This window comes from Limanda limanda, chromosome 9, assembly GCF_963576545.1.
Source record: "Limanda limanda chromosome 9, fLimLim1.1, whole genome shotgun sequence".
Lineage (NCBI taxonomy): Eukaryota > Metazoa > Chordata > Actinopteri > Pleuronectiformes > Pleuronectidae > Limanda > Limanda limanda.
This window is the reverse complement of record NC_083644.1, coordinates 9,315,331-9,339,738: the sequence shown is the minus strand read 5'-3', so window position 1 is coordinate 9,339,738 and position 24,408 is coordinate 9,315,331. Positions and strand designations below refer to the sequence as shown.

The window sequence follows — 24,408 nt, the reverse complement described above, 5'->3', positions numbered from 1 at the left end:
CTTGTGTGTGTGGTTTTTTTTGGTCAAATTTAAGTGTCGATGCAAAAATCACACGCACATTCACTGCCTGGGAAGTCAGGCAACAGAGATCAGGAGTCATGGAGTCACCACACGCTGGAGCAACAACAGGAGAATGAGTCAGTCAAATCTATTTAGAGTACATAGTGACGAGCACGACGTAGAAATTAATACAGATTGGCGCTGTGATTGTTTTTATCAAGTTGGATCTCGACCGTTGTGCTTTGAAGGTGAAGCCAGAGATTAAAACAAAGGCACCCTGCTGAGACTGTGTATTTTTCTCAGAGCAAAGAGCAGGTCTTTTAAATAAAAGGCATATCAAATCCAATTTAAAAAGTGTATTGTCCCCCAACGACGGCAGACAAGACTTACGACTGGCTAATGATTCAGCCTCGTGACAACAGTGGTTTAGACTAATTCTATTAATGCTAACACAAGTTAGCTACAGTGACTTCAGACAGGGCAATTAACACAAGCAGTCAAACAATTAACTGTTCTGCCAAAAAGGATTTTATGTTATATTATTAGACATTATGTAACAATACAGGTTTTTTTTTTATCTTGATATAATTCTGTAATTCTGATAACTTTTTTAAACCAATTTTTGTAATCACTTTACTCAGGGCTGGGCGATATGCCAAAATAATTGTGTTAAAAAAAATATGTTAATATTGATAGGTATCACTATAAATGTAACATTATCAACTGTATAAAATGTTAAGCTTTGTTCTGCACTTGAGTGAAGGTTTTGGTTTTAAACTCATCTTTTGCAAAAAAGTAAAGCATTTTACATTTTTATATTTAATGTGTCAATTATTTACATTGTTTCATTGTGCAGTGTTATGTTTACCTCATCACCTGGAAGGGGAAGTGGGACACAAGGTTATGGATTGCATTGGCAGCCCTCCGTGACTGAACGAGTGTCATCCATTGCACGTTACAGGTAGACTATCTGCTTAACCTTTGACCTCTACTATATTTACCCACCATTGGCCTTTGGGAGAGACTTAATTTCTATTTTACCTCAAAATTTAGTAGATTATATAATCTGACTTGTGGTAAACTGTTTGCTTGTTTACAACCTGTAACTGTGAACAATCTGACTGCTCGTGTTACTTGCACATTCATATGTAAGTGCAGCAATTTTCCCATGTTCCCAGGAAAGTGACTTTAGTTATTCCTTTGGGGAGTAATGTGTTATTATAATGGTTAGCAGTTGAAGCTGTAAAATACTGGCATTATCTTTACAACAATGTCTTCATCAATACAGATTACTAGGTGATACAATGCATGTATAGAAAACCCAGCAGTATTTAGTTCAGTGGCCAAACGTGCTGCAAAACTGCTGCTTTCAGATTGAAAATGAATCCGATAAACCTATAAATGTGAAACAAAAGGAAGCAGGCAGAGTAGGACAATGAGAGAAAAAGCAAGAGATACAAAAAGAGAGAGACAGAAAGAGAGAGAAACGGGGAAAACAGAGGTGTGCATTCCTGTCACGGTTGCATGATAATTACTGATACGTCGGTTATTGAAGACCTGCTCACTGCTTTTCATTACCAGCAACAGACGTACAATGAGACAGAGAGAGAGAGAGAGGAGGAGGAGGAGGAGGAGGAGGAGGAGGAGGAGGAGGAGGAGGAGGAGGAGGAGGAGGAGGAGAGAGGGAGCGAGAGGAAGCAGAGGAAGCAGAGATAGGAATGAGGAGGAGAGTGGTGGTGGTAGTGGTGGTGTTAGGTGTTGGGGGAGGTTACCACAGGATGGCAGGGAGAGGAAGGGCATTAGGAAAGGGAAGGGAGATGGGAGAGGAGGAGAAGGTGGAGGTTGTCTGTAACGGGGAACGAGTGAGAGAGAGAGAGAGAGAGAGAGAGAGAAAGAGAGTTAGAGAAGTATGAAAAAGCAGAGTGTGTTCCAACCTGGTCTGTGTGGTCCTGGGGGAAGCTCCACAGCACGGTTGGATCTAGAGGTAATTGACAGACAGCATTAATCAGCTGGTGAGAAACACATCGTCTTCGCTAGCTGCCTCAGAACACATACATATTAATGAGAGGGGTGGGGGCAAGGGTGGCTGCTTCGAGTCTGTGCACGCAGCACGCACACACACACACGGAGAGCGAGAGAGCGAGCGCACACATTGAAAGACAAGAGCGAAAGCGTCTCGGCTGTATGTGCTGCAAATATGCAAATCTATATCCTCAGTGTAGATATGATAGCTTATATTATACACCAAATCATGCGCGTTTAAGAAAGCCACATCAGCACATATACTCGGGTTTATTCACTTAATTATTCGTACATTGATACAAGCCTGGGTATTTGCTGGAATGAGGCAAATGCTTCGCTAAAGGTTTATTATTATTATTATAATAGCGGTTGTGAAGGGGTTTGTGAGATCAGCAAACAAATTAATGCTGCAAGATTTGCCAAGTACATAAACCGATTTGTAGATTGACAGGAAATTAACAATCTATCTGATATTGCAAACTAGCTGTTATGTCAGTTATTAATGACATATCACTATAGTGTGAATAGATTTACAGAGTTCAAAAGCTTCAAAAATGTCATTACAAATTGAACACTGAGGGTTTCAGCTGCTTCTAAGATAAAAAGCATACAATTTTTGTGCTTTGATAAATTGTGATGGGTATTTCTGTTTGTGTTTTTTTTATAGAATACATATTAATTGATTTGTGACCAAAAAAACTGACTAATCTACAGTAAAATAACCAGTTCCAGTCAAAGAAAGAGAAAACAGAATATAAATGTTTTATATTAATAATAAGAGCATATTGTTCACTAAAGAAGCAGAACTTTGTACTTTGCGTTGAAAAGTGATCTATAAATAAGTTTATAATTATTATTTTTTATTATTATTACTATTAAAATAAAGAAGGAACTGGCCAATTTGGAGGATAAATATATCAAACTGCAAGAAATTGCCATTTTATTTGTTGTAGTAACCAGTCAGCCTACGATTGCTTCTGTGCAACATGTTTACATCTCTCTGAAAGCTTTTTTCCAAACATTATAATAAACGCTTCGTTTTTCTCAGGCTTATACAATATGGTTAAAAGGAAGCAGCCAGCCAGCCACAGCCTGAACACAGGGGTCTCTGGTAAACATGGTTTCCACAGCTCCAAGGTCACCCTGTGACCTCCACAGGAGCAGCGAGGGTTTGAAGAGACGTGCTCTCACAGGCCAGGTTCACCGGCTCGGACACACACAAGGCCCACAGGCTCAGGAACATACCAGACTTCTTTATCTGTGAGCAACAAACCCTTTGATTGCAGTGATACTAAATAATAGAAATAATAACATAGTTCAACAAGTGTAAACCATGAGGTTGATTATTGTATGACCATTCTAACAAGGGTTATATCTGCCTGTGATCCCATCCTAGGCTCAAAAAGCTGAACATAAACAGCTTAAAGTCAGAGGAGAGGAGCAGTAAAGAGGATATGCAAAAGCACCACAGTGTGCAGAGAAGCTTGTAAAGTGGCAGGCTGCCTGAGAGGGGGGGGGGGGGTAATACAATGTACCAACGCATGACAGGACGCAGCAGAATCCATGATGGCTTACATAATCCTGTTGGATAATTTCATGGGCCCCATCTTGAAAGAGAGAAAAGAAAAAAAAAGGCACCGGAGCTCAAAGCTCTGCTCCCCAACTCCATCCAGCAGCACCCCCGCCCCTTCTCCCGTCCCTATGATCTGCCAAAGTTAGGGCTATTTTATGCCGATTTACTGGGTGAGAGGATGGGAACTGCTGTCGGACAATGATACAGGACAGAGGAAGATGGGAGGGGGTGGGAGGTGGGGGGGGGTTTGGCTTGTTGTACCCAGTGTTGGTAACTTTTGACAGTTCTGTTGGCTCCTCTGCAGAGACTGGCCAGGTGTGCAGAGGTCTGAAAACGGTGAAGGTTTACGTGCAAAGGGAAAAACTTTTCTCCACATTCCACACGATCCTGACGGCAGTGATCAAATTTACAGCTGATGCAGTGGGCTCCGTTTTCACCAGAAAATGTATAATGTTACGGTATATTGCCTGTAAATACAATCATTTATACGACTAGTCTTTCATTTATCTCTTGTTCCAGCCATTAGCGCACTAGGGGGATATTTTTCCCCCAGTGTGATGAATAGCCTAATGCCCATTGTTTTTTTTGTCCTTAGGTTTTCTATACAACAGTGACAATTTAAGATATCCTGTATACTTTCCTCTCTCTTCTACAGGCTCTATTTCTTTTCTTTCTGCTCTACCTCCACATTTCCCTGCCAATCATTTGGCTACTCTTATCCAGTCTTTATACTTGTACCTACTCCTCTCGTTTTTTCCACATTTCAGCCTAATGTACATGCTGCTTTTATCCCCAACGTCTTCCAAAACCTTTCTTTCCCTATATATATATCAACCTCTGCTCCTGCCTCACGCTCTCTCTTGTGTCTTTAAGCCCCTCCCTCCAGACGTGCTGGGCGTGTGGTGGACGCGAGAGGAAGCCTGAAGGGAGTTGGGGCTGTAAGTTGAAGGTTACAGAGGTGAAGAGGACCCCTGCTGCTCCGCCAGGGGACACAAATGTCACCATGACAGATCCTGCACTGGTTAATCCAGCCTCCCCTCTTTCACACACAGAACACACACACACACACACACACACACACACACACACACACACACACACACACACACACACACACACACACACACACACAGACACAGACACACAAAGAGCTCTGCGACTCTGACCAAAAAATATAATGCAATTCATTTCTCCATTGTGCAACGTCAATGTCAACTGTGAAATATGCAGAATGGTTTAACAATTTTATTTCGAGCACATAAATAGTATCTCAGGTGAAAATTACCTGCTCATAAAATTGCTCTGTGTAAATGTCATCCGAATTTTCCAGTGCTTGATGTGGAGGGCAGAGATTATGCTCAATACATTTCAGTCTGCAACCTCTGAGGATGAGGATTTTTTTGTGATCTTTCAAAACAGCTCTTTTACAAGTGCACTCGGCCTTTATAAATGTTTTGACTCATCCACAAGGTCATAAAACATATTCTTCTTGCAACAGACGATAGTAGCTGTCAGTTAAAATTGGACCCACAGGGGCCCTAGAAGACATCCGCCAAGACACTTGCAGGTATGAGAACATGAAATACACACAAACATTTGATCCTCGTCAGGTTCCGACATCTGCCAAGAGGCAATTTGATATGGTTTTTTTAGGGACTATGCCAATATCGATATAAGGGATTAACAATTTCCAATACCAATAAATATGTTTTTAAAACCTGACAAGGATTTTATAAAATGTCAATTTCTGGGGGTAGAAATATGATATCCCAGTTAAATCGTAGACTTTATTATAAATTTTTAAAAAACACAAATACAATCAAATATATTGATCTTGAATTAAGAAAATAAACAATTAACACCAAAAACTTAAATATCTGTGAAAGGCTCATATCGGCCGATTATTTTCAACCGATAAATCTTTCAGGCACACCATGGTCAGCCTGCCTGCATAATACATGGATTTCTTTCCCATCAGCCTCTCTCTCACCTCTGTCCACCAAAGCCTCAAAAATGCAAACCATTGAAAACCTGTTTATTGTATTTCTTACAGTTGACAAAATCTATAAAGAGTTGTTACAAGCAGTATAAAAAGTGTCCATTTGATGTGACGCCAGTGGCCAACCTATAGCATATTTCACCCCCCGTGGAGCGTAAACAGATCCTGAGGGTGAGAATTGAATTGAAATCACCTATCCCGAGTCAGATTCCTCCATTCACACCCCGGGAAATGGAGGTAGGTAAATGTGACGACATGCCCAAGCCCCTTGGTCTCCGTGCAAAGTGCTAGTGTGTCTGCGTGCAAACGTGTCCATGCGTGTTTACAAATACATGGCAAGCTCGGGAGTGAATATTTACTGTACAGTAGCATGTCCATTGATCCCTGAGGGCTTCAAGCGTGGGTGACCTCCAACAGTAACGACGGGGGCAACATGAAAGCAGCCATGAGCCGTGACACAGATACAGGAGAAGGGGGGGGTAGGGGGGGGCGGTGGGGGTGGAGATGGTCAAAAATCAATGTTTTGGCTATTCCTAAGACACCTGTCTTTATATGTCGGAGGAGGATGGAGAGAGGCGGGTTAATAGGTGAAGGGTGCTGGGAACTGGGAGTGGGGCAATGGGGAAGGAGTGGGAGGAGGAAGGATGACGTGACGGAAGAAATGGATGGATGGTGGAGTGGGAGGTAGACCTCTCCTCTCTCAACTGACACCACTCCCTTCCTACCTACACAGGTGGATCATTAAACGTGACGGGATTAAACAGAATAAATTAGAGAGGCACGCTTGCACCGCAACATGAGAGGAACAACAAATAAGCCTACCCCCTTCATCTTTCAGTTCTTCACTTTTCTGCATAAATCTGTTCTCACCAGCGCTTCCAAGTAGGCTGAAAAAAAATGAGAAATACTGGCATATTTATTTTACTGGCATAAATCTATGCTTCATGGGATTTCTGAGTAGGCTAAAAGGAGGCTGTTGGCAGAGAATGTCATTCCTAATGCTGCCCTAATGCTGCTGGCTTGGAGAAAAAAGTTGGCACGTATCACTACTGTCAGAAAGCGCACACTGCCCAACGCTGCACTGCAAGTTATTCAACTTCAAGCCATTTTGTCACTAACCTACAAAAGTATGATCCAACTCGCTTACTTTCTTTGAACGACGTAGAGCTTTATAAAAATAGCATTTTCAAACTGCCGGGAAAAGCGTATGGTAAACACGATATACACCCACATAGCAGAGTGCACTGTGGGTGTGCAGTATTTCTATAGGATCACCTTAGCAGCTCAATAACAGTGGCCTGAATGCGTGGTTCTGGCTTTAACACTGAGAGAGACTTCAGAATAACACAAAAAAGGCCTAACCCTAAATCCAGTGTGAATACACATTTAGATGAAAGCCTCTAGTTTATAATTCTCTATACTATGTGAATCAAACACAGACTTAGAGCCCTCATGGCCATCCAATGTTCTAAAGGCATAAAAATGCACTTTTTTCACCTTATTCCATGAACGACTGAATGTGTGTTGCAAGTGAATAGGGGGCCTGTTTGTTAAGAGAGGCCAAATCCCATATGGTGAACAGCAGTTCCTCTGGTGAGAAGAGAGGCTGTGAAAGCCACCGGCAGCCCCTCTCCTCCATCCGTGCTCCAGAGATGAAGGGATGTAGTGCCTGCCTCTCCTTGTTCCTCCTTTCTCTCGCTCCGTTTGCCTCCTCTCCTCCCTCTTTCTTGGCCAGGGGTTAAACTGCTGCACTCTAACCTCCTTGGCAATGATTTCATTCACTCTGGTTCTCTCGCTCGCTCTCTCATCTCTCAGAGAGATTTATTTCACAGTATGTAGTGGATTAGGCCCCCCTCACATGCCCCCAGACAAAAGCATTGTTTTAGCACTAGCCTGTTTGCTGTAATGGGAGGAAGCTACCGCTACTAACCATCCACAATACTGCCATTGTGGGCACAGGGCTGCAAGGACCCTGCCTCGGAGGCCGTCTAGACTTTGAGCCTGGGCCGATTGGAGAAACAGAGGGAGAAAATCCCATCAGGCAGTGGAGTGAAAGTTAACTAAGGTAACCTGCTGTGAACCTGATGAAGATGTCAAGCCAACATATGGCAAAAAATGTCTATTGTCAGAACAAGGGGTTTTCTCCCCTCTGAGGGAGGGTATGGTGGAGGAGGAGGAGACGAGGTGTGGCGAAAGAAGACTGGGGGGCTGCACAACCTAAGGGAAGGAATAACTGTGGTGGTCATCGGTTTACTTCTGGATCAGTAGCCTTATTCTGGCCAGGAGGAGGCCCAACCCCTCACTCACAATTAAAGGAGTAAGCAGATTAAGGCGTCTTTCAAAAGCCAGCAGAAAGAAAAACACACTCACACACGTTTAAAACTCCTTCTCCCCCCCTTGGCCCATCAAGTCTCAGATTGCACACTGCAAATGGCATTACATTTCATGCTGATTTAGTAAGGTTTGGAGAAAAGAGAAACTTCTTAAACGATGATATGGTCCTCAAGTTAACTAATACTGATTTGTCACACTATGTTGTTAAACATGAGGCTTTGGGAATGACAGAAACCGTGAAAGACCTGAATTAAATTAGAAGACATTTACGTTTGATATCAAATTGGTTACTGGATCGCAAACGAAACATGATGTGCTAATGCAAAACACTCAAACAGCATATTTCTTAAACCATTTCTTTTAAAAGTCACTGACAAATTTATCACAACACAGATCTAGATTCGGTCTGCAAACAGGTCTCCATTTGCAGAGGAGTGATACAACTTAATTCCGTTTTTAGCTTGAAATCTTAAATAAACAAAAAGAAAACCTCTGAGGTAGAGCCTGCTTTACCAGCCAAAAAAAAAATCAACTGGCAGGCTTCAAATGTGAGAGATGCTGGCCTGGGGGATTTCTAAGCCATTTCTACAGCTACATCTGAAGAAGATAAACAACTGCCTCAGCCTCACTGGAAGGAGAAGAAAGAAAGAGCTGCATGGTGATGATGTGACCCTATTAATGCCACATTAGTTGTTCCGTCTTCACGGCTTTATGAGGAAAAATGCTTCAGCAGAGGAAGGAGCTGAGAAAGAGCGAGAGCGATAGAGAGGGAGAAGGAGGGGGAGAAGAGGTGGGGAGGGACGCAGAAAGAGAGAAGTGAAAGCGATACTGTCTCCAGGCTAGTTGGGATGCAACCCAATTTCACAGCTTCACGAGTGAGTGGCACAGCATATGGATGCAACCTTTGTGACAGCCTCTGTGTATCACCACATATCAACGTTGATATTCCCAGTCAGATTCCATACTGGTCCAACATTATGTCAAAGACAAGCTCCGCATGACTGCATCTTCAATCCAACACACAGACAGCATGTTTGTAGGGGGAGTGTTAGCCTCCTAAGATAAAGAAAAACAAACCGGTATCTCCCCAGACAGACTACTCTCCAACTTTCTTCACGCTGCATGATATGCAGTTGCCACGGAAATTGAGCTCTTCCATTAAGGCAGGGATGTGAACTAAAAATCTAAGACATAATTCAAAGTAGGAAATCCCAGATCTGATCTAGATGTTTATTTTCCAAATCCATGGAGAAATACGGAGGATAGACTGCAGCAGCACAGGTAACGGTGATTCCGTCACCAGTTGTTGGCTGGATGTTCTTCATGTAATTCTTTCCATATGGTTCAACCATCTGCTTCAGTCAAATAACAGCATCTACGAAGGCATAGTAAATTAATATCTCTTTTATCAATCTAATATGCATAAAAAGACATGAATATAACCTGTGCAAACAGTACAATTCACTTTATCGGCCTTATTTTTGTACGCTAGACCATGTCGATACTGAAACAGTCCCTTACGAAACCAAATGTATATTCACTTGTTCCAGATTTTTATTGGAGTATAAATGGTCCGTCTTTTAAATATGTCAGATTTTTTCATCAAGATCTATTCATTATTGTCTGAGAAATCAAAGGAAAATATTATGGAAAAACACCCCATCTCGCAATGTTAAAGAAAGTGAAAAGAAATTCCTGGATCTGCATCCTTCCACCAACTTTGTGGTAATCCGTCCAGTCATTTTTGCATAATCCTGCGAAATAACAAACAGACAAAGAAACAAGCTCCGACGAAAACAAGGTCATTATAAAAGATAATTTCGAGGTTGTTGTTATTCCTGGGCAGAGACTATTTGTTGTGGTTGCACACTGTTATTGAAGCTCTTCTGTCAAAAAAAGAAATCCCTGAATTTTGTGCTGACGTCCCATGTGACAGAATAGGCACCTTTGCCTGATGAGCCTGACAAAATATTGTTTTTGGATGCACAACTTAAAAAGTTTCCGAAAAGCTGGAGATCAGGTCATTGCCAGACAGTTACATATGCTTGGGAGAGAGTTCCTTTTCTTGTCTTTGAGGTGGTGGTTTCAGCATCAGAGAAAACACTGTGTGTAGCACAGCAGCTCCTTGAGGTGTGGAGAGGATCGATCTCAGTTAATGTCATATGGCACAGCACCCAGAGGCAGCCGTGTGGTGCTGATGACAGTGTAAAGCCTTGCCTTTGGCGGCTACATGCTCGGTGCTGCAGAGCTGTGATTTGAAGTTCACATGCAAAGGCTGACAGACAGACAGCTCTCAGTCAGGCAGGCAGACAGTCAGTGAGTCAGCCAATCTTTCCACAGGGATGACAATACATCTGTATCTGTTAAAAGCGTACAAACACGCTCACAGGGGTCTCAATGCACCACAGGACTGACGGTGGAAAATGCGAACAGAAAAAAAAACAGGGCAAATTCTTTACAACCACTGAAACAAACACACTGTGATACAAACATTTCCCAAATATTCAACTGGCTTCATTTAAAATGTAAGAGTGAAGTTTTAGAGAACACCAACTTCTGAGGGGATTTTTTTGTGATAGTCACTGAAAAAAGTCAGGTGTAGGTCATCTATTATTTGATTCTCCATTTCCTTTATCCAGTTTTATCTAAGTGGCTTCCAGGGTTCAAGCTCAATCTAAAATGTGAATTCACCTTGCACGATGTAATTTGCAGGATTTAACAATATTCAACAACCTTTTAATGAAGATATGGTTGCACCATTACCTTTGATGGCATCAAGTAGCATCATGATCTAAATTCAAATAGGTAAGTAAAAACCAACATCCTCTGACCCGATAATTACCCCCGTCAACAATCAAAATCATCTGTACTAGTCACAATGCATCACTGATACTGCACCTTCTCTGAATCTCACTTGAACTGAAATGTGCAAAGCCAACAAGTGACAGCACTAGCTATGACATGATAGTATAACAACTACACCCACTTTCACACACATTTGGACCCATTAACTTCTGGCTGTTGTCCCAGCTTTAGTTCCATGTCCTCCACAATTCACATGCGACTCAGGTTTAATGCTGTAGTTCCATAGAGATGACTGATAAACCACTCAATTACAAAACCCCAAATTCTGAATAATTATTTTTCTAATTAATTAATTAATCAATAAAAAAGAACAAAAGAAATATGAGGTATGAACCGAACCATGGCGCAAGTCTCTGATTCAAACCGTGGATTTGTTTGAATTGTTACGCCCTTGATTGCTTCTGCCAAGGACGTCATGTTTTTGCCCCAGTTTGTTTGAACGTAGGACGGAGCGTGAGCCAACAAAGAATCCATTCAACTTTTGGGCGGATCTGGATACAGGGGCGGATCCAGGAATTTCTTTTAGGACTTTCTTTAGCATTGGGAGATTACTCGGGGAATAATAATTTGGATCTTTGGAAATCCTGCATATTTAGGACTGATTTTAGGTTTTAGCAATGGAACTAAAGAATAAAACACTGAAAACATGGTAGAGTTGAGATAACTTGAAAAGATATTTATTGTCACTGTTTTTAGATTTCGAATTAGACTCTTCCTCCTAAAATACCCAATTAAATATTGACCACCATCTACAATGATGCTAAAATAATCTTGTAGTAATTACATACTAATTAAAAAAAGATATCCTTTCAAAGTCAGACCAGTTCAGCCCTGGTCGGCAGCAGGTCCTGCAGCCCAGCTAAATAACATGGGTTTGTCCTACATTGTTACGTCAATGTCAATTAAATTTAGATCCATACAACTGCTGGTCTCATTTTAACTAATTCCCATTCAGTGAGGTAATTAGCTGGTATTCCACTCATAGAAAATCCCCCCAACAATAGAAGCAGGCAGGAGGATTTGAAAGGTAGATGAAGAGAGGAAAGCATAAATGTGTTTTGTCTGTGCGTCTATCCACCAAAACAAAGTGATTTGCGATGATAAATGGTCTCAGACACTCACAAAGGCATCAAGATCGACCTATATTTTCAGTCTTGAAAAATAGGCCAGAACCAAATTAAGGGCCGGTAGGGGTAACACGCATGTAAACGCCATCATCTTCACAGTAATTGTGTGGTGTTAGGCAACAAGGCAGCGGCCTTGAGTGGAGAGACGTAGCCTCAGGGCATAGCTGTTGACATGTAAACAGTGAGGAGAGAAGCTGAAATGACAGCACAGACAGTGGCCTTGCACTACTAGTTCTGCTTGACATGGGTTTCGGCCTTGGCCACAGAATTGAGGTCTAAAGGACAGCAGTCTAGATGTCAAGATACCGGTACTCGCATCATATCAATAAGTAGGTTGATTTCCTTAATTGCCGGAGAAAATAAATTTCTGTCTTTCGAATCATCTTTGGGACAGTTTCACATCAGTCTATGTGGCAGCAGGCCGTGACCCCAGAAAATAAGAGACATCATCCTCTGTAACAAGCTCCGTCTTTCTCTGCTTCCTCGGTCTGTCTGCAAATGCGATTTACAGAATGGCAGGAGATCCTTCAGAATACCTTTCAAAATAAATACTTGTGATTTCATATTGGATGTTATTTGCTAAAAAAAAATACAGTAGGAAAGACGAATATATGCAATGTTGTTGAAATCTTTCCACGTTCATGCAGGAAAATCTCAGAGAAAGTTGTGTCTTGTTTAATATGGTTTGGTTTATATGAAAAGCTTTATAAATTTATAATATACAGGGCTGCAGGAATGTGTCCAAAACCCCTAAATAAGTAATACTTTTTGCACTTTTGGTTCCCTCGTCCTGACGTTGAAGGGTTTCATGAATGGGTTTTTTGGTTTGACTTCTAAAATCAGGTCTGTTCACAAGCTAAAAACATTTTCACATTTTATTCTACTACATAACACATACAAATTTGCGTGTCTTAAAACAGGGGGTTGCTAACAAGTCGGGAACATTAAATGTCATCATGCCAAACATGAAAACCAATGTAGTCACAACTCCCAAACTATTACTAAAGCCTCTTTTCCACTGGTCAAAAACCCCACTACATCTGACTTTTGTCTGCAATGGGAATGGATATAATCGCCATTCACCAAGATGACTCTGCATTAGACGACCGCACTTATTTCTTCATGTTCTTCATTTTGTCATGAGACGCTGACGCTGCACTTTTTGGTGCGTTGGTGCAAACAGCCAGTAGCCCTTTCTCGTATCATGCTCTCATCATCAAGATACAACACTGGTAATACAGCAGTGGACTCAATCACTTTTTAGTAGGTGTATAACTTCTAATTCTGGTGTTAAAGAGGTATAACTTAAGAGAAAAAGGGGCTTGCAGAGGAGGTTAATGATCTAAATCAGGGGTCACCAACACGGTGCCCGCGGGCACCTGGTCGCCCGCAGGGACCCCGCAAGGCATGCTCTAAATTAAAAAAAAAAAAAAAAAATTAAAAATGTTTTTTTTTTAAAAACGAAAAAATAATTAAATTTGAAATTAAAAAAATAGTCAAACCATCTCACTCTATGCCAGTGATTCTCAAACAGCTAGGGCGCGCGACCGGGAGGGGGACGTGTGTGTGTGTCCAGACAGCACACACACACACAGGCCCCGGGGCTCCGCCCCCAATCATTCGCTCAGAGCAGTCACTGCGGTTACATGTGTCCGATTGAAACCCGATTTCTGGCGTTGTCCGGTTTCAATCAAAGATCCATGTCATGTAACTCCACAAATCTAGATTTCTTGTGTCCGACTGAAGTTGGATAACCACCCCCAGATAAGTAGATCGAATTTGGCCGTATATCGGACAACGCGCGCATGTAACTCTGGAAGCTAGACAACAACTGGAGATGACGTCTTTGCGCATGCTTGAGATCCTGCCCCCTCTCCCTCCCTGGCCGTGACCCGGAAGTCGACAGTTAGATAAAATGTCGCTGCCCGGTGCCGGCCGGCCGGCACAAACAAACAAACCATTCTAATCAAATGCGCCGTTCACATTCGCAGTACTCCTAGAGTAAACATGCACAACATCATGTAGAGGGACGTAGCTTCACCTTGCTCTCTGTTCGTCATCTTTCTCGCATGCTGAGTTGAAGGCTGTTGTTGTTTATGGTTGCTAGTGGTGACGAGGTCAAGCGGAAATGGCTGTATCACCACTAGCTGTAATGAAAACAGCGCCACCTATCGTAGCGGGGTATGAAATGCTTTCGGACAAGAGTCGGATTTTTCAGTGCCATGTACCCTGAGATAGAGCAGTTAACCCCCCATGGATAGAGAAACCCGATTTCGGCCGAAATCGGGTTTCTGCCATCATGTAAACGTAGTGACAGATTCTCAAACTGTGTGGGGCGCGCAACCGTTAGGAGGAAATGTGAGGCGCAACTAATATTATAGCCGAACTAATGTTATGACGTCTGCATATCTTTAACGGCGGAGCAGTAAACAAATCGCTCTTTCGCTGTAGCCAGTGGTCAGCAGCCCGCGGCTTCAGCTCCTCTGCAGCGGCTCCCTGTGCATGAGGAGAGACTTGTATGGATTTGAGGTCTGAAAACTCTGGCAGCTGACAGTATGAGACCCAAAAAATGAAGAAGACACATAGAAACATTACACCCCAGTCATATGCATGTGTTATTTCTGGTTGAGCTTTATCATCTTGTAACAAAGTGCTTATAAGTGGTTATTTGGTTATTTATCTACTTTTGAAAAAGAACAGACTGATGGAGGCATGTAGTGATAAATGTCACCAAAAGTACTTCAATTAAGTTGAATTTAAGCAAAGTTGAAACAGTTTAACAGAAATAAATGTTGCATGTATTAATATATCTGTTTCCTACAATCATTGTTGTGGAAATCATTGTTAATAATTATTTCAAAGAATAATTAACATTAACTTGATCAGACAGTCTCTTCACATATATTATTAATAATATTAAAAGGTGATCTGTGCAACTCTGTTATTCAGGACGTTTGTATCAAACAAGCAGTGGTGTATAAAGTACTTGAAAGCCATACTTGAGTAAAAGTACAGATATCTTACCTGAAAGTGACTTTGGTAAAAGTAAGTCACCTGTCAGAAAATGACTTGAGTAAAAGTCTTAGAGTTGCTCATATTAAATGTACTTAAGTATCAAAAGTATCTGATGTACTTTATCAAAAGTAAAAGTACAAGTACCAAAATTAAAAATGCTAAGTGCTTTTTATAGTAGGCCTATACAGACAAACAACCCAAAATTGTTCAGTTCAGGATTTATTTCAACTGACTGAAAAATTATAACAACACTATATATATAATGTATAATTTTACAAATTTTGAACCCGAGATGCTGAGGTTAAAGTAGTATTGGACAAGTGCATCTGAACTTCTAGCGACAACAAAGAATCAACACAACAGAATAAACAAGTGCCTCTTGATTTTACCTAAGAACACTAATAGACCAAATTAACCTTTTGTGTCTATTAGCTGTATTTTGTAACTGCCTGGATGTTTACCTGCCTGTATACCTGCCGCCAGCTTGTCCTCTCATCTACATGTAAGCCTGTTTATTTATCATTAGACTCTCTTCACTGAATGGGCCTGTGTTTGTGTTTGCATTTGTTTCCAGCAGGGTGACAATACACCTGTAGGGTATCTTGCCTGTAGGGACGACAAAGTGAAGACACAACCCTGCTTGAAGTTGTACACATTAGCCAGTTTGTACAATATATATATAAAGACTCAACAGCTTCTAAGTTGTGTTGAGTCAGCACAAAGGGCGGCTAAGGATTGGGTTTTGCAATATATAGATATATAATATCTTTGCAAAAATTATATTGGCATTATAGTGAGTGGAAAACTGGGCCTGATTACCCAGGGTTCCATTTGGCGAGGTCCATTAAAAAACCTGAATTGTGTGCGTGAATATGCAGTAGTCCACGACACAGTGTTTGTTTTTGGTTGTGTTGGCTGAAAGTTGTTTTTGCGTTTGCTTATATAATTGGTTGTGTTGTTTGTTTTTCCATCTCGACTTGTTTTAAATCTGTTTGTTTTGTTGGACTTGGACATGTAAGACTAAGTAGACACGGCCAACCAATGATAATCTATTTACCAACAGTTTTTGTTTAAACCAAATACTTTCAATATTTTCTTTAAGAAAAGTTAATCACTTGCTGCTTCGAGCTATGTATTTATGTGCAGATGTTGACACGAAGCAGGAAAGGGAAAACGAATGTGAATCGAAAAAGGAATACCTTCAAAAAATTATGTAAAGTCACCTAATAAAGGCCCTCAAAAACCAAATTCATTTGCCTGAATAATAATCCTTACAATTTCAATAGGGCCTCACGTCTGTCAGTGCTCTGGCCCTAATAATAAAGACTGAACCGAGCTCCTGCAGGAGCAAGAGAGCGAGAGGTGCGCCGTGTGTAAAGGTGCACGTTACGCCAACCTCCGCTGCTCAAGTAACAAGCCAGTTTTGAGAATGTAAGAAGTAGAAAGTACAGATATTTTTGCTCAAATGTAGCGAGTTAAAAGTCGTCAGGAAAATAAATACTCAAGTAAAGTACAGATATGTGAAAAATCTACTTAAGTACAGTAACGAAGTATTTCTACTTTGTTACTTCCCACCACTGGAAACAAGTAGCCCTTCGTACTACTCAGTACCTTCGAAGTAGCTCTCAGTCTAAAAAAGGTTGGTGACCCCTGATCTAAATGAATTAACAAAGTGGAAGCATATTGGTGGTGACGCTGAAGTGTTGTGTGTAATTTATTTATAGACTTATATTAGCTTTTTGTATCTGGCGATTACGTTTAAAAAAGATCCAAGGGATGTTTATCTTTGAAGATTATCTTACCAAACAAAACATGTCATAACCTCTCGTGTATCACAGAGGGAATGTTCTGCAACATTCCAAAAGCCAACCAGGGAACCGGTCTGACACTTGCTTCCCGGTTTCACTGACAAATACGACATTGCCGCAATCCCTCTGCGCATGGTGTGAGGAATCGACTGTTTGCTGTGGTCATGATGAGTGAGTCATCCCCAAATCCTGTTAAAATCCTGTCATCATGAAATCTGCTCCACATGACAGTCATGGAAGTCACCATATTTTTGAGCACATCTTTTTTTGTATGAAATCCAATTTGTCAGACTAGAACAGATTAACATCACTAAAGCTCCATTAAAGCAGGAGCTGCACTAATCCTGTTCATTTGTGGGCTAAACTAGGCCACATAGGTATTACATGCAGTAGAACTAGCCAATCATTGTTGTTTGAATAATTGGTTGCATGCATTTGTGTGCGTTTGGTTGTACATGCTTATGCCATCTGCTGTGCTGAACTTATACTGAAAACTCCTGGCCATCAATTCTACTGGAAAGAGATGGAAGCTAAATTCAGCTGGACACTAACTTAGCCTTTGCTATGTTTATTTTTAACACATTAAATTCCAACAGCTCTCTAGAGAATAACTTAGAGCGGTCACATGGGAATACATTCATCTGCCATGAGAATGATAAATAGCACATGCACGCAAACACACAAAACAAGCCACCAAACACAATGCTGTGAGGTGAAGGTGAGGGGATGATCCTCTTCTGCATTCATCAAAATCATCTTATTTTAAATTATTGATCAGGTCCCTCCTTTTCCTCACTTTTCCGCGGAGGAGGGGGTCAGTCTAAAAATAGCCTGTGAGAGTCAGTGCCTGGAAGTCTTTCCATGTTCTGCCCGTCTGAAGCATTAGTGAATTCAGATGAGCCTCCTGCAGCTCTTCTGTCTCCCTTTCTCATGCCCAGCCACACACATCCATGCTGCCATGCACACACATACTAACACATACACACACACGATACAAATGTATAACTGCTATCACAGACACACAAAACACTGTATTCCCCTGGAGCTTCAGCGTTCCACTATCTCCGTGAATGGGAAAACTGCAGCCTGCAACCCCCACAGTATCTCACCTCTCAATTTATAGACTACTGCCATCAGCATATCCAACCCCCCCCTCACTCCATCTCCCTCCTTTCCTCCCTGTCCAAGTCCACCTCGTTTTGCCCCAGTTCCTCGAGGATTGGCCAATAATACCCTGTACTCGGAAGAAGTAACAGAAAAGTCCACTAGCAGTGTGTGTGCGTGTGTGATTATGTGTGTGTGATTGGGTGTGAGAACATGTGTCGTGAGGTCACATGGCACCACCTAAAAAGTTCCCGGTGACCTGTTCCCTCTGCTCTCCCTGCAGAGCCCGTGTGTCCCTGTCATAACGAGTGACAGTCAGGAGGGGAGGTGAGAAGTATGGCACCTTGATTGAGACTGTGCAAACAAGGTGTGATCACAAAGAAAAAGTGGATATGCAAAAGGAGGGACGGGTCGAGACGGGAGATTTGCTACGTGAGTAATGCATGTATGCGTGAAACAGGCAGCTGTTCCTGGACAGAATTATTTTTATCTCCATACACCAAGAAAAACCAGACAATAACGTTAAGAGAAATAATATTGCCGGTAATGTGTAATTCTCCTGCATTGAACGTGGAGGATATTATTCACTTTAGAGCCAGACCAATTTAGAAGTTGTCAGATAACGATCAGCCAATATGAACTTTTCACAGACATATCGGTAAAATTGTTAATATATAGATATATGTATATATAGCGCTTCTCCATATAGTCTGAACCCAAACCGGTTAGGATGAAATGTAAAGGGCAGCACTTGCTTCCACCTCTTTTAAATAAGAAAAGAGCTGGAACTGGACCCAGGAAGCAGCAGGCCACTACACAGCTACTGAATGGGTGAGTGACTGCGGGTAGGGAGATACAAATAACTCCAGACCTGAACAAAAGAACCAGGCTGGAGACCACAGAGAAGCAATGACACTGACTTGCCAAAAATCAAAAAATGCACGAACAAGCATTGGGTTGTATCTCACTGTGTGACACTCTTGAAAAGAAAAGGGGATAATATCATAATTAAAAGCTCTACCATAGATTCACACTGATAAGTCGACACTTTATTTCTGAAATAAATAAAGGTTCTTTGTGGGTCTTTATAATAGATTTTGCCTTTTTACCAAGACATTCATTTCATCTTTACATTCACATTTAATTTATTTTGACAACTTTATACTGTCCAACATTTTATCGATGTTTAGGATATTTTATTGTATAGTTTCAGGTGAAACACCTTTAATAATGTTCTGATCTCCACACCAGTAATACAATTTCACAAATAGTCCTGTAATAGTCCCTGCTACTGCTATGGACTTTTGGAGTGCCGTCCAGAGGTCAAAGTTTAAGTACATCATGTCATGAAAACTCCACAAACTTCACAAATAGCCCAAAATACCCTCTGACCCAGACCGTGGATGCAAACACAAAGAGAGGTTAGACTGCTATAACTTGGATTGTGGCTCAAACGTAATCCTATCGCCACTCCGAGGACACAGAGTGAGAGGGAATTCTCAAAGTTAACTCATACTGTGTTAATTATCATACCACGGTAGGGGAGTTAAGGGACTTCCTCGGTTCTTTTTAAGAGGAAACAGAATAAAAGACAAAAGAGTCTTGGATGATATCTGGTTCTTTGTAAAAGAGCCAATTTAGCGAAGTCATGAGAGTGAGACAAAAGAGAAAGGAAGGAGGGTTGTGAGATAAACAAAGTGTGAGACCCTGGGGTCTTCTCAGGAGTGTGAGTGGAAGAGTGTGGCCTCTCTAATGACCAATCAACACCCTCCTTGTTGCCATGGCATCTGTTAGTACTCCAATGGCCTCCCATCTGAGTGTGAGCCGTGAACTCAACACACAGCCGGGATCCAATCAGAATGCAGAACCGGCAACGCTCGGGTCAAGGAGCAATTCTGACATTTTGCAGAATGTCAACGTTCAACCTTTTCTAAAAGTTCTACAGAGGAGTTTTGCTCTACGGGTACGGAGGGTGGATATGGGAAGAGGTGAAAGCCAACGGGGAATAAATGGAACATCACAGTGTTACTTGAGAGGGCGACGGCAGAGAGAGAGGCAGATTGATAATAACTAGCGAACAGCAGGTGACACCGAGAAACCTCCGGGTCTCAGCGAAAATGTTCCTTGGATACAGAACTGAAGTAACTTTTGCATAATTGGACAAAGTGAAGCTATAAGGCCAAGTGAATCAAAGCATTAAAACATGTCTACTCTTTACTTCTGCTTTCTGTTTTTTTCTTGATGAATATCTGAAGGAGTCGCTGAACTTATGAAAGTGCTCTTATGTTTGAACAGTAGAACCTCAGGCAGCATTTAGTGACAAACTCATTGAAATACCAAAGTAGACAATAAACCTGTCACTTGTGTCAGACATGAAAGAAAAGACACATGAACAATGGTCCATAACTGACAGCCACAAACAAAATGACAACAATCCTTTTAGGTGTAACTTCACCCGCAGCTCTGATCCTTAGTTTACACACTGATAATATTGAAAAAGGCTAAAAACTGGGCAGGAAACTGAGGGGGGAAGGGGGGGGGGGCAGGGCTGGATGTAAGAGTGACAGTGTCAATGTCGTAACATTTCCGAATCGCAAGACACCTCTGCCACATTGTTCTCCTTAGAAGTGGAGGACTTTTCTCCTCATGAATCCCCTGTGAGCATTAGTGTGGTGGAGGACCACGGGGAAGGTTACAGAGGTAATGTTACACTACTGGAATAAAACCAGATGCAAATTGTCAATAAGAACCATTTTCCCAGTCTGATAATAGACCCACCAGTATTTAATTAGAGGGCATCAACTCAGCATCGGCCTTGCAAGGTCAAAGTAGGTTTTAATTGCTGGGTGGCATTATGAGCCTTGTTCAACCCATGAAATGCAGATTTTTTTTTTTGTCATATTATTGAGTTTACCGCTCAAAAGAAATATTCAAAGGTGTCATATGCAAAACCATTTAAGGACAAATTTGAGGTTTTGGACTATATTAATAAAATAAAATCTGTAAAACTGTTTAATCCTGTGGTGGTATGTGGGTCTCAGGTCAGCGGTAAATGGCAGGAAAACCACCTGGACAGAATGTCACTCTATCTCAGTGCACAGAGAAACATTCACGTCCACCCAAGGACAAGGTAGAGCTCCAAATTCATCTGACCTGCATATCTGAACTGTGGGAGGAGGACTGACAAAAAGGGAAAAGTCAGCGTGAGAAACAGAAAGCAAAGCACAAAGAGAGGAACCAGGGCTTGATTTCAATCCCAGGATCTCACTTCTGTGAAGTCTCATTTCTAACCAAGCTGCCCTCATGAGTTTTTTTCTAAAACAATAAATCGTTCTCCTAATTGCAGCATGAATGTTGCGGTAAAATTGATATGCTGATCTATTAAGTTTATTGCTTTGTTACTGGTAACAATCTGGCTGGAGAGAGCGGGTGAGGACAGGTAGCATCTGTCCCCACCTACTGCCTTGGCAGCATTAGTGTCATCTGCTAGTTGTGGCAGCATCTTGGAAACACATCAATATGGCTTTATGTAGCCAGGGCCGCTAGTAGCTAGCATGCCAGTCACGCTCTCAGGCAACGCTCGCTCACAGCCTGAGCATCCACGGAGCACTGAGCCAACAGAGCTAAGCGGAACTGAGCTCGAGCTGAACAGGGAGGCCAGGTCTCCGTGGACCTGCAGGAGGAAAAAGGGCCAGTGTCTGTCATCTACCCACACATCCATGGTTAGAAGTGTGGGGCCAGATATTGACAACGCCACCATTGTAGCTGTGAGCTTTATTTTATTGTTTTTTTCCCCCTCCAGCAACACTCCAGTTATGGAATGTTGATGCTTTCATAGTATCTCAATTACTGACAAGTTTGGAGACCGCAACTCAAACAGCCTGGAAAAAGTCCTTACTAAAATTAAACCTTCTGTATTATTTGTTTAGCACTTGTGTGTTTGTTATCTTCGGCTTGATTGGTATGTTGTTTCTGTGGATGCTCGCCAGGAACAGACAGCGAAAGTTAAACCAACCCATGAAGCTCCATGCTACCTACTTTAACAGTTCGTCCTTCGTAAACTCAATTTCTTTGATCAATTGTGCACAAAAAGAATGAGCAATAATTATTCATAAACCAATCTAAGGATTAAAAATACACAAAATGATAGGCTGTGATCAGTTAAAAAAAAGAGTAATGCTGTCAGTTCAATCTCACTCGCACAAAATCAAGCCATTGTACATACAAAATAAATTTCCCTTTTCTTACAACAGCGAATTGGTTGTTCTTTTAAAATGTGTGTATCTATCTACACACCTGCACCACTGGCTCAGATAACAGTTCCTAATGGTGCACAAGGCCCAGTAATCCCTGCTATATGGGAAGTAAGTACAAGTCAAGCTACTAAAATTACTCCACAGATGGAAGCTATTTCCCGTGCATGCACAATTACTGTCGGGTGATTTTGTGTATTTGTTCGGTCGATGTACTTTCTATCCGAACTTTTACAATTAACATTTACTCATTAATTTTAAGCATTAACAACTTCATTTAGAAAATGCTGGCCTGCAAGAATTATAACCTTGTGAACTTCAAACTCAGCCAGTTTCTGTTGCAAAATGTCACGGATATAATGAGTGAGGAATCTATTCTGAGACCAGTGGTACCAAAAGGTCACCGTGAAACAACTTATTAAATAACAAGCTTATAGGAACCCTGTCTGCACATATGTGGGTGTTATCTGCACATATTTTGCAGACTACAGGAGGTGTGAAACCCAGTTAACACAGGAAGTTGTGGGAAAGCTTTACTGACCACCTATAAAGAGGCAAAGCCATTTGTGTCTGACTTCAGTGCAGGTATTTTTTACCTCTGCATTTTGATCATTACAACTACTAACAAATTGATCTCCCCACTACACTCTAAGCTAGATCGTGTCATACGGATCTTGTTTCAGACCTGCACAACCAGGATGTGGTGAGAGTGGCAAAACATTAGTGCGGCATCAGCAAAACCCTGAACACACACACAAACACACCCACACACACACACACGCTTTCCAGGCACACAAAGAGTATACACCCTTTCAGTCATGTTAACGCACAGAGCACAGTAAACCAAATTGCTGGTGGAAGGATTTCACAGAAACGGAAATCCAGTCAGAATCACTCTTAATTTAAACGTGAATTCCCTTAACTGTGAGGTGATATGAAATTTATGAGCAAGCCGAAACCTTCCACTTCTCCAAATGCTTTTTACACTACGTTGCTATGACGATGTAATAGTCTGTCACCGTTGCACTGTTATTTGTTTGCCTCTGTGAGGTAGTGGGAAGATACTGTGTGAATGCGAAGTGCTGCCTTTTGGCAACACACCTAATGTTTGGCCGCAGAAGAAGCAGCTCCAGTTTGTGGCGAGTGACTGAGAAGGTTTCATATCATGGCCAAAGCCGGTGTGTTATGACTCACAGCATTAACCCTTTCATCGCATAATAAAAGTACCTAGCATTACACTAAGGCAAATGCAAACAAGAGCTAAGGGAAAAGCCATATTTTAGAGCTTGACACATGTACATAAATAATATTTTTACGCAATCAATCCAGTTAGGCCCTAAGAGTCCATTCAGCACAGTGTTACCATTCAAGAAGCATTTCATTTCCTATAAACTTAAGCGAAAGCCAAGACAAAGAAAGGGAAATTGATTAGATTCAGAGAGAAGTGATTCATTCCTCATATGGCCATCTGAAACTGCTCCTTTAAAAAACAAGCCACCACAACCGTAAGCCCCTGCTGGCAGATACACATCTACAACATAACTTCCTCAACGGGGATGTTCTTCTGTCCAATCAGGGCTCAGCACAGAGCGGCTAGTGTGCTTCAGTCAAATGACTGCCCAGAATGCTCATGTTCCATTTGACTGGAGGGGTTTGCAAACGTTGCTCTGTAGCTGTGCTCCAGGGAGCAGAAGTCCGGATATGAGTCTGACCCTGGATCATACGTGGGGGAAGTCAGTTATTACAGCACAGGCCGGTGGTTTATGAGTTTGGTTTAAAATCCAATATCAGAACTACATCCAAGGACAACGTTCAGCCTCCTCTGGTCAGCTCAGCAGCTGCACGAGTGAACCGTCCACATAACACCTCCTTAACGTCAAAACTCAGTGGGCAAAATAAGACAGCTGGTGTAATATGCTATGAAAATGTTTTTACATGATATTTGACTTGACGGGTGACACTGGATACTGATGTGAAGTATTGGTCACTTTATTTCCCATATACATAAAGGCAGAATATGATGTTGTTCTTCATCACCTGCAGTCATTTCCCAGGCTAGCCCGACCACTTTCTGTCCCGACCACGGCTGCTGGAATGTTTGACCACCGAAAGCAGCAGAACTGTTAATGCAGCTTGCTGACCCAAGCGTGATCTCGCTCAAACAATCTCTGTGGGGTCACGATTGCGAGAGAAAAGCCTACAATGGTGAACTTATGGTCGGGGCTTAATGACAGAATAGGTTCTTCTCCGGGGCACACACACAATAGCACAGCAGACATAATGATTGCTGTCATCGACTCAGACCTGC

At 41.8% G+C, this 24,408-nt stretch overlaps 1 protein-coding gene across 3 annotated transcripts in view; it reads right to left on the bottom strand.

Moving 5' to 3' along the window:
- The window catches only part of dennd1b (DENN/MADD domain containing 1B), a 106,961-nt gene that overhangs the window by 80,761 nt on the left and 1,792 nt on the right, over nt 1-24,408 (bottom strand). For all 3 annotated transcript variants that reach the window (XM_061078317.1, XM_061078318.1, XM_061078319.1), the window contains exon 3: nt 1,935-1,978. In XM_061078317.1, the coding sequence (XP_060934300.1) occupies nt 1,935-1,978 (44 nt within the window). The remainder of the gene's footprint in view (nt 1-1,934; nt 1,979-24,408) is intronic.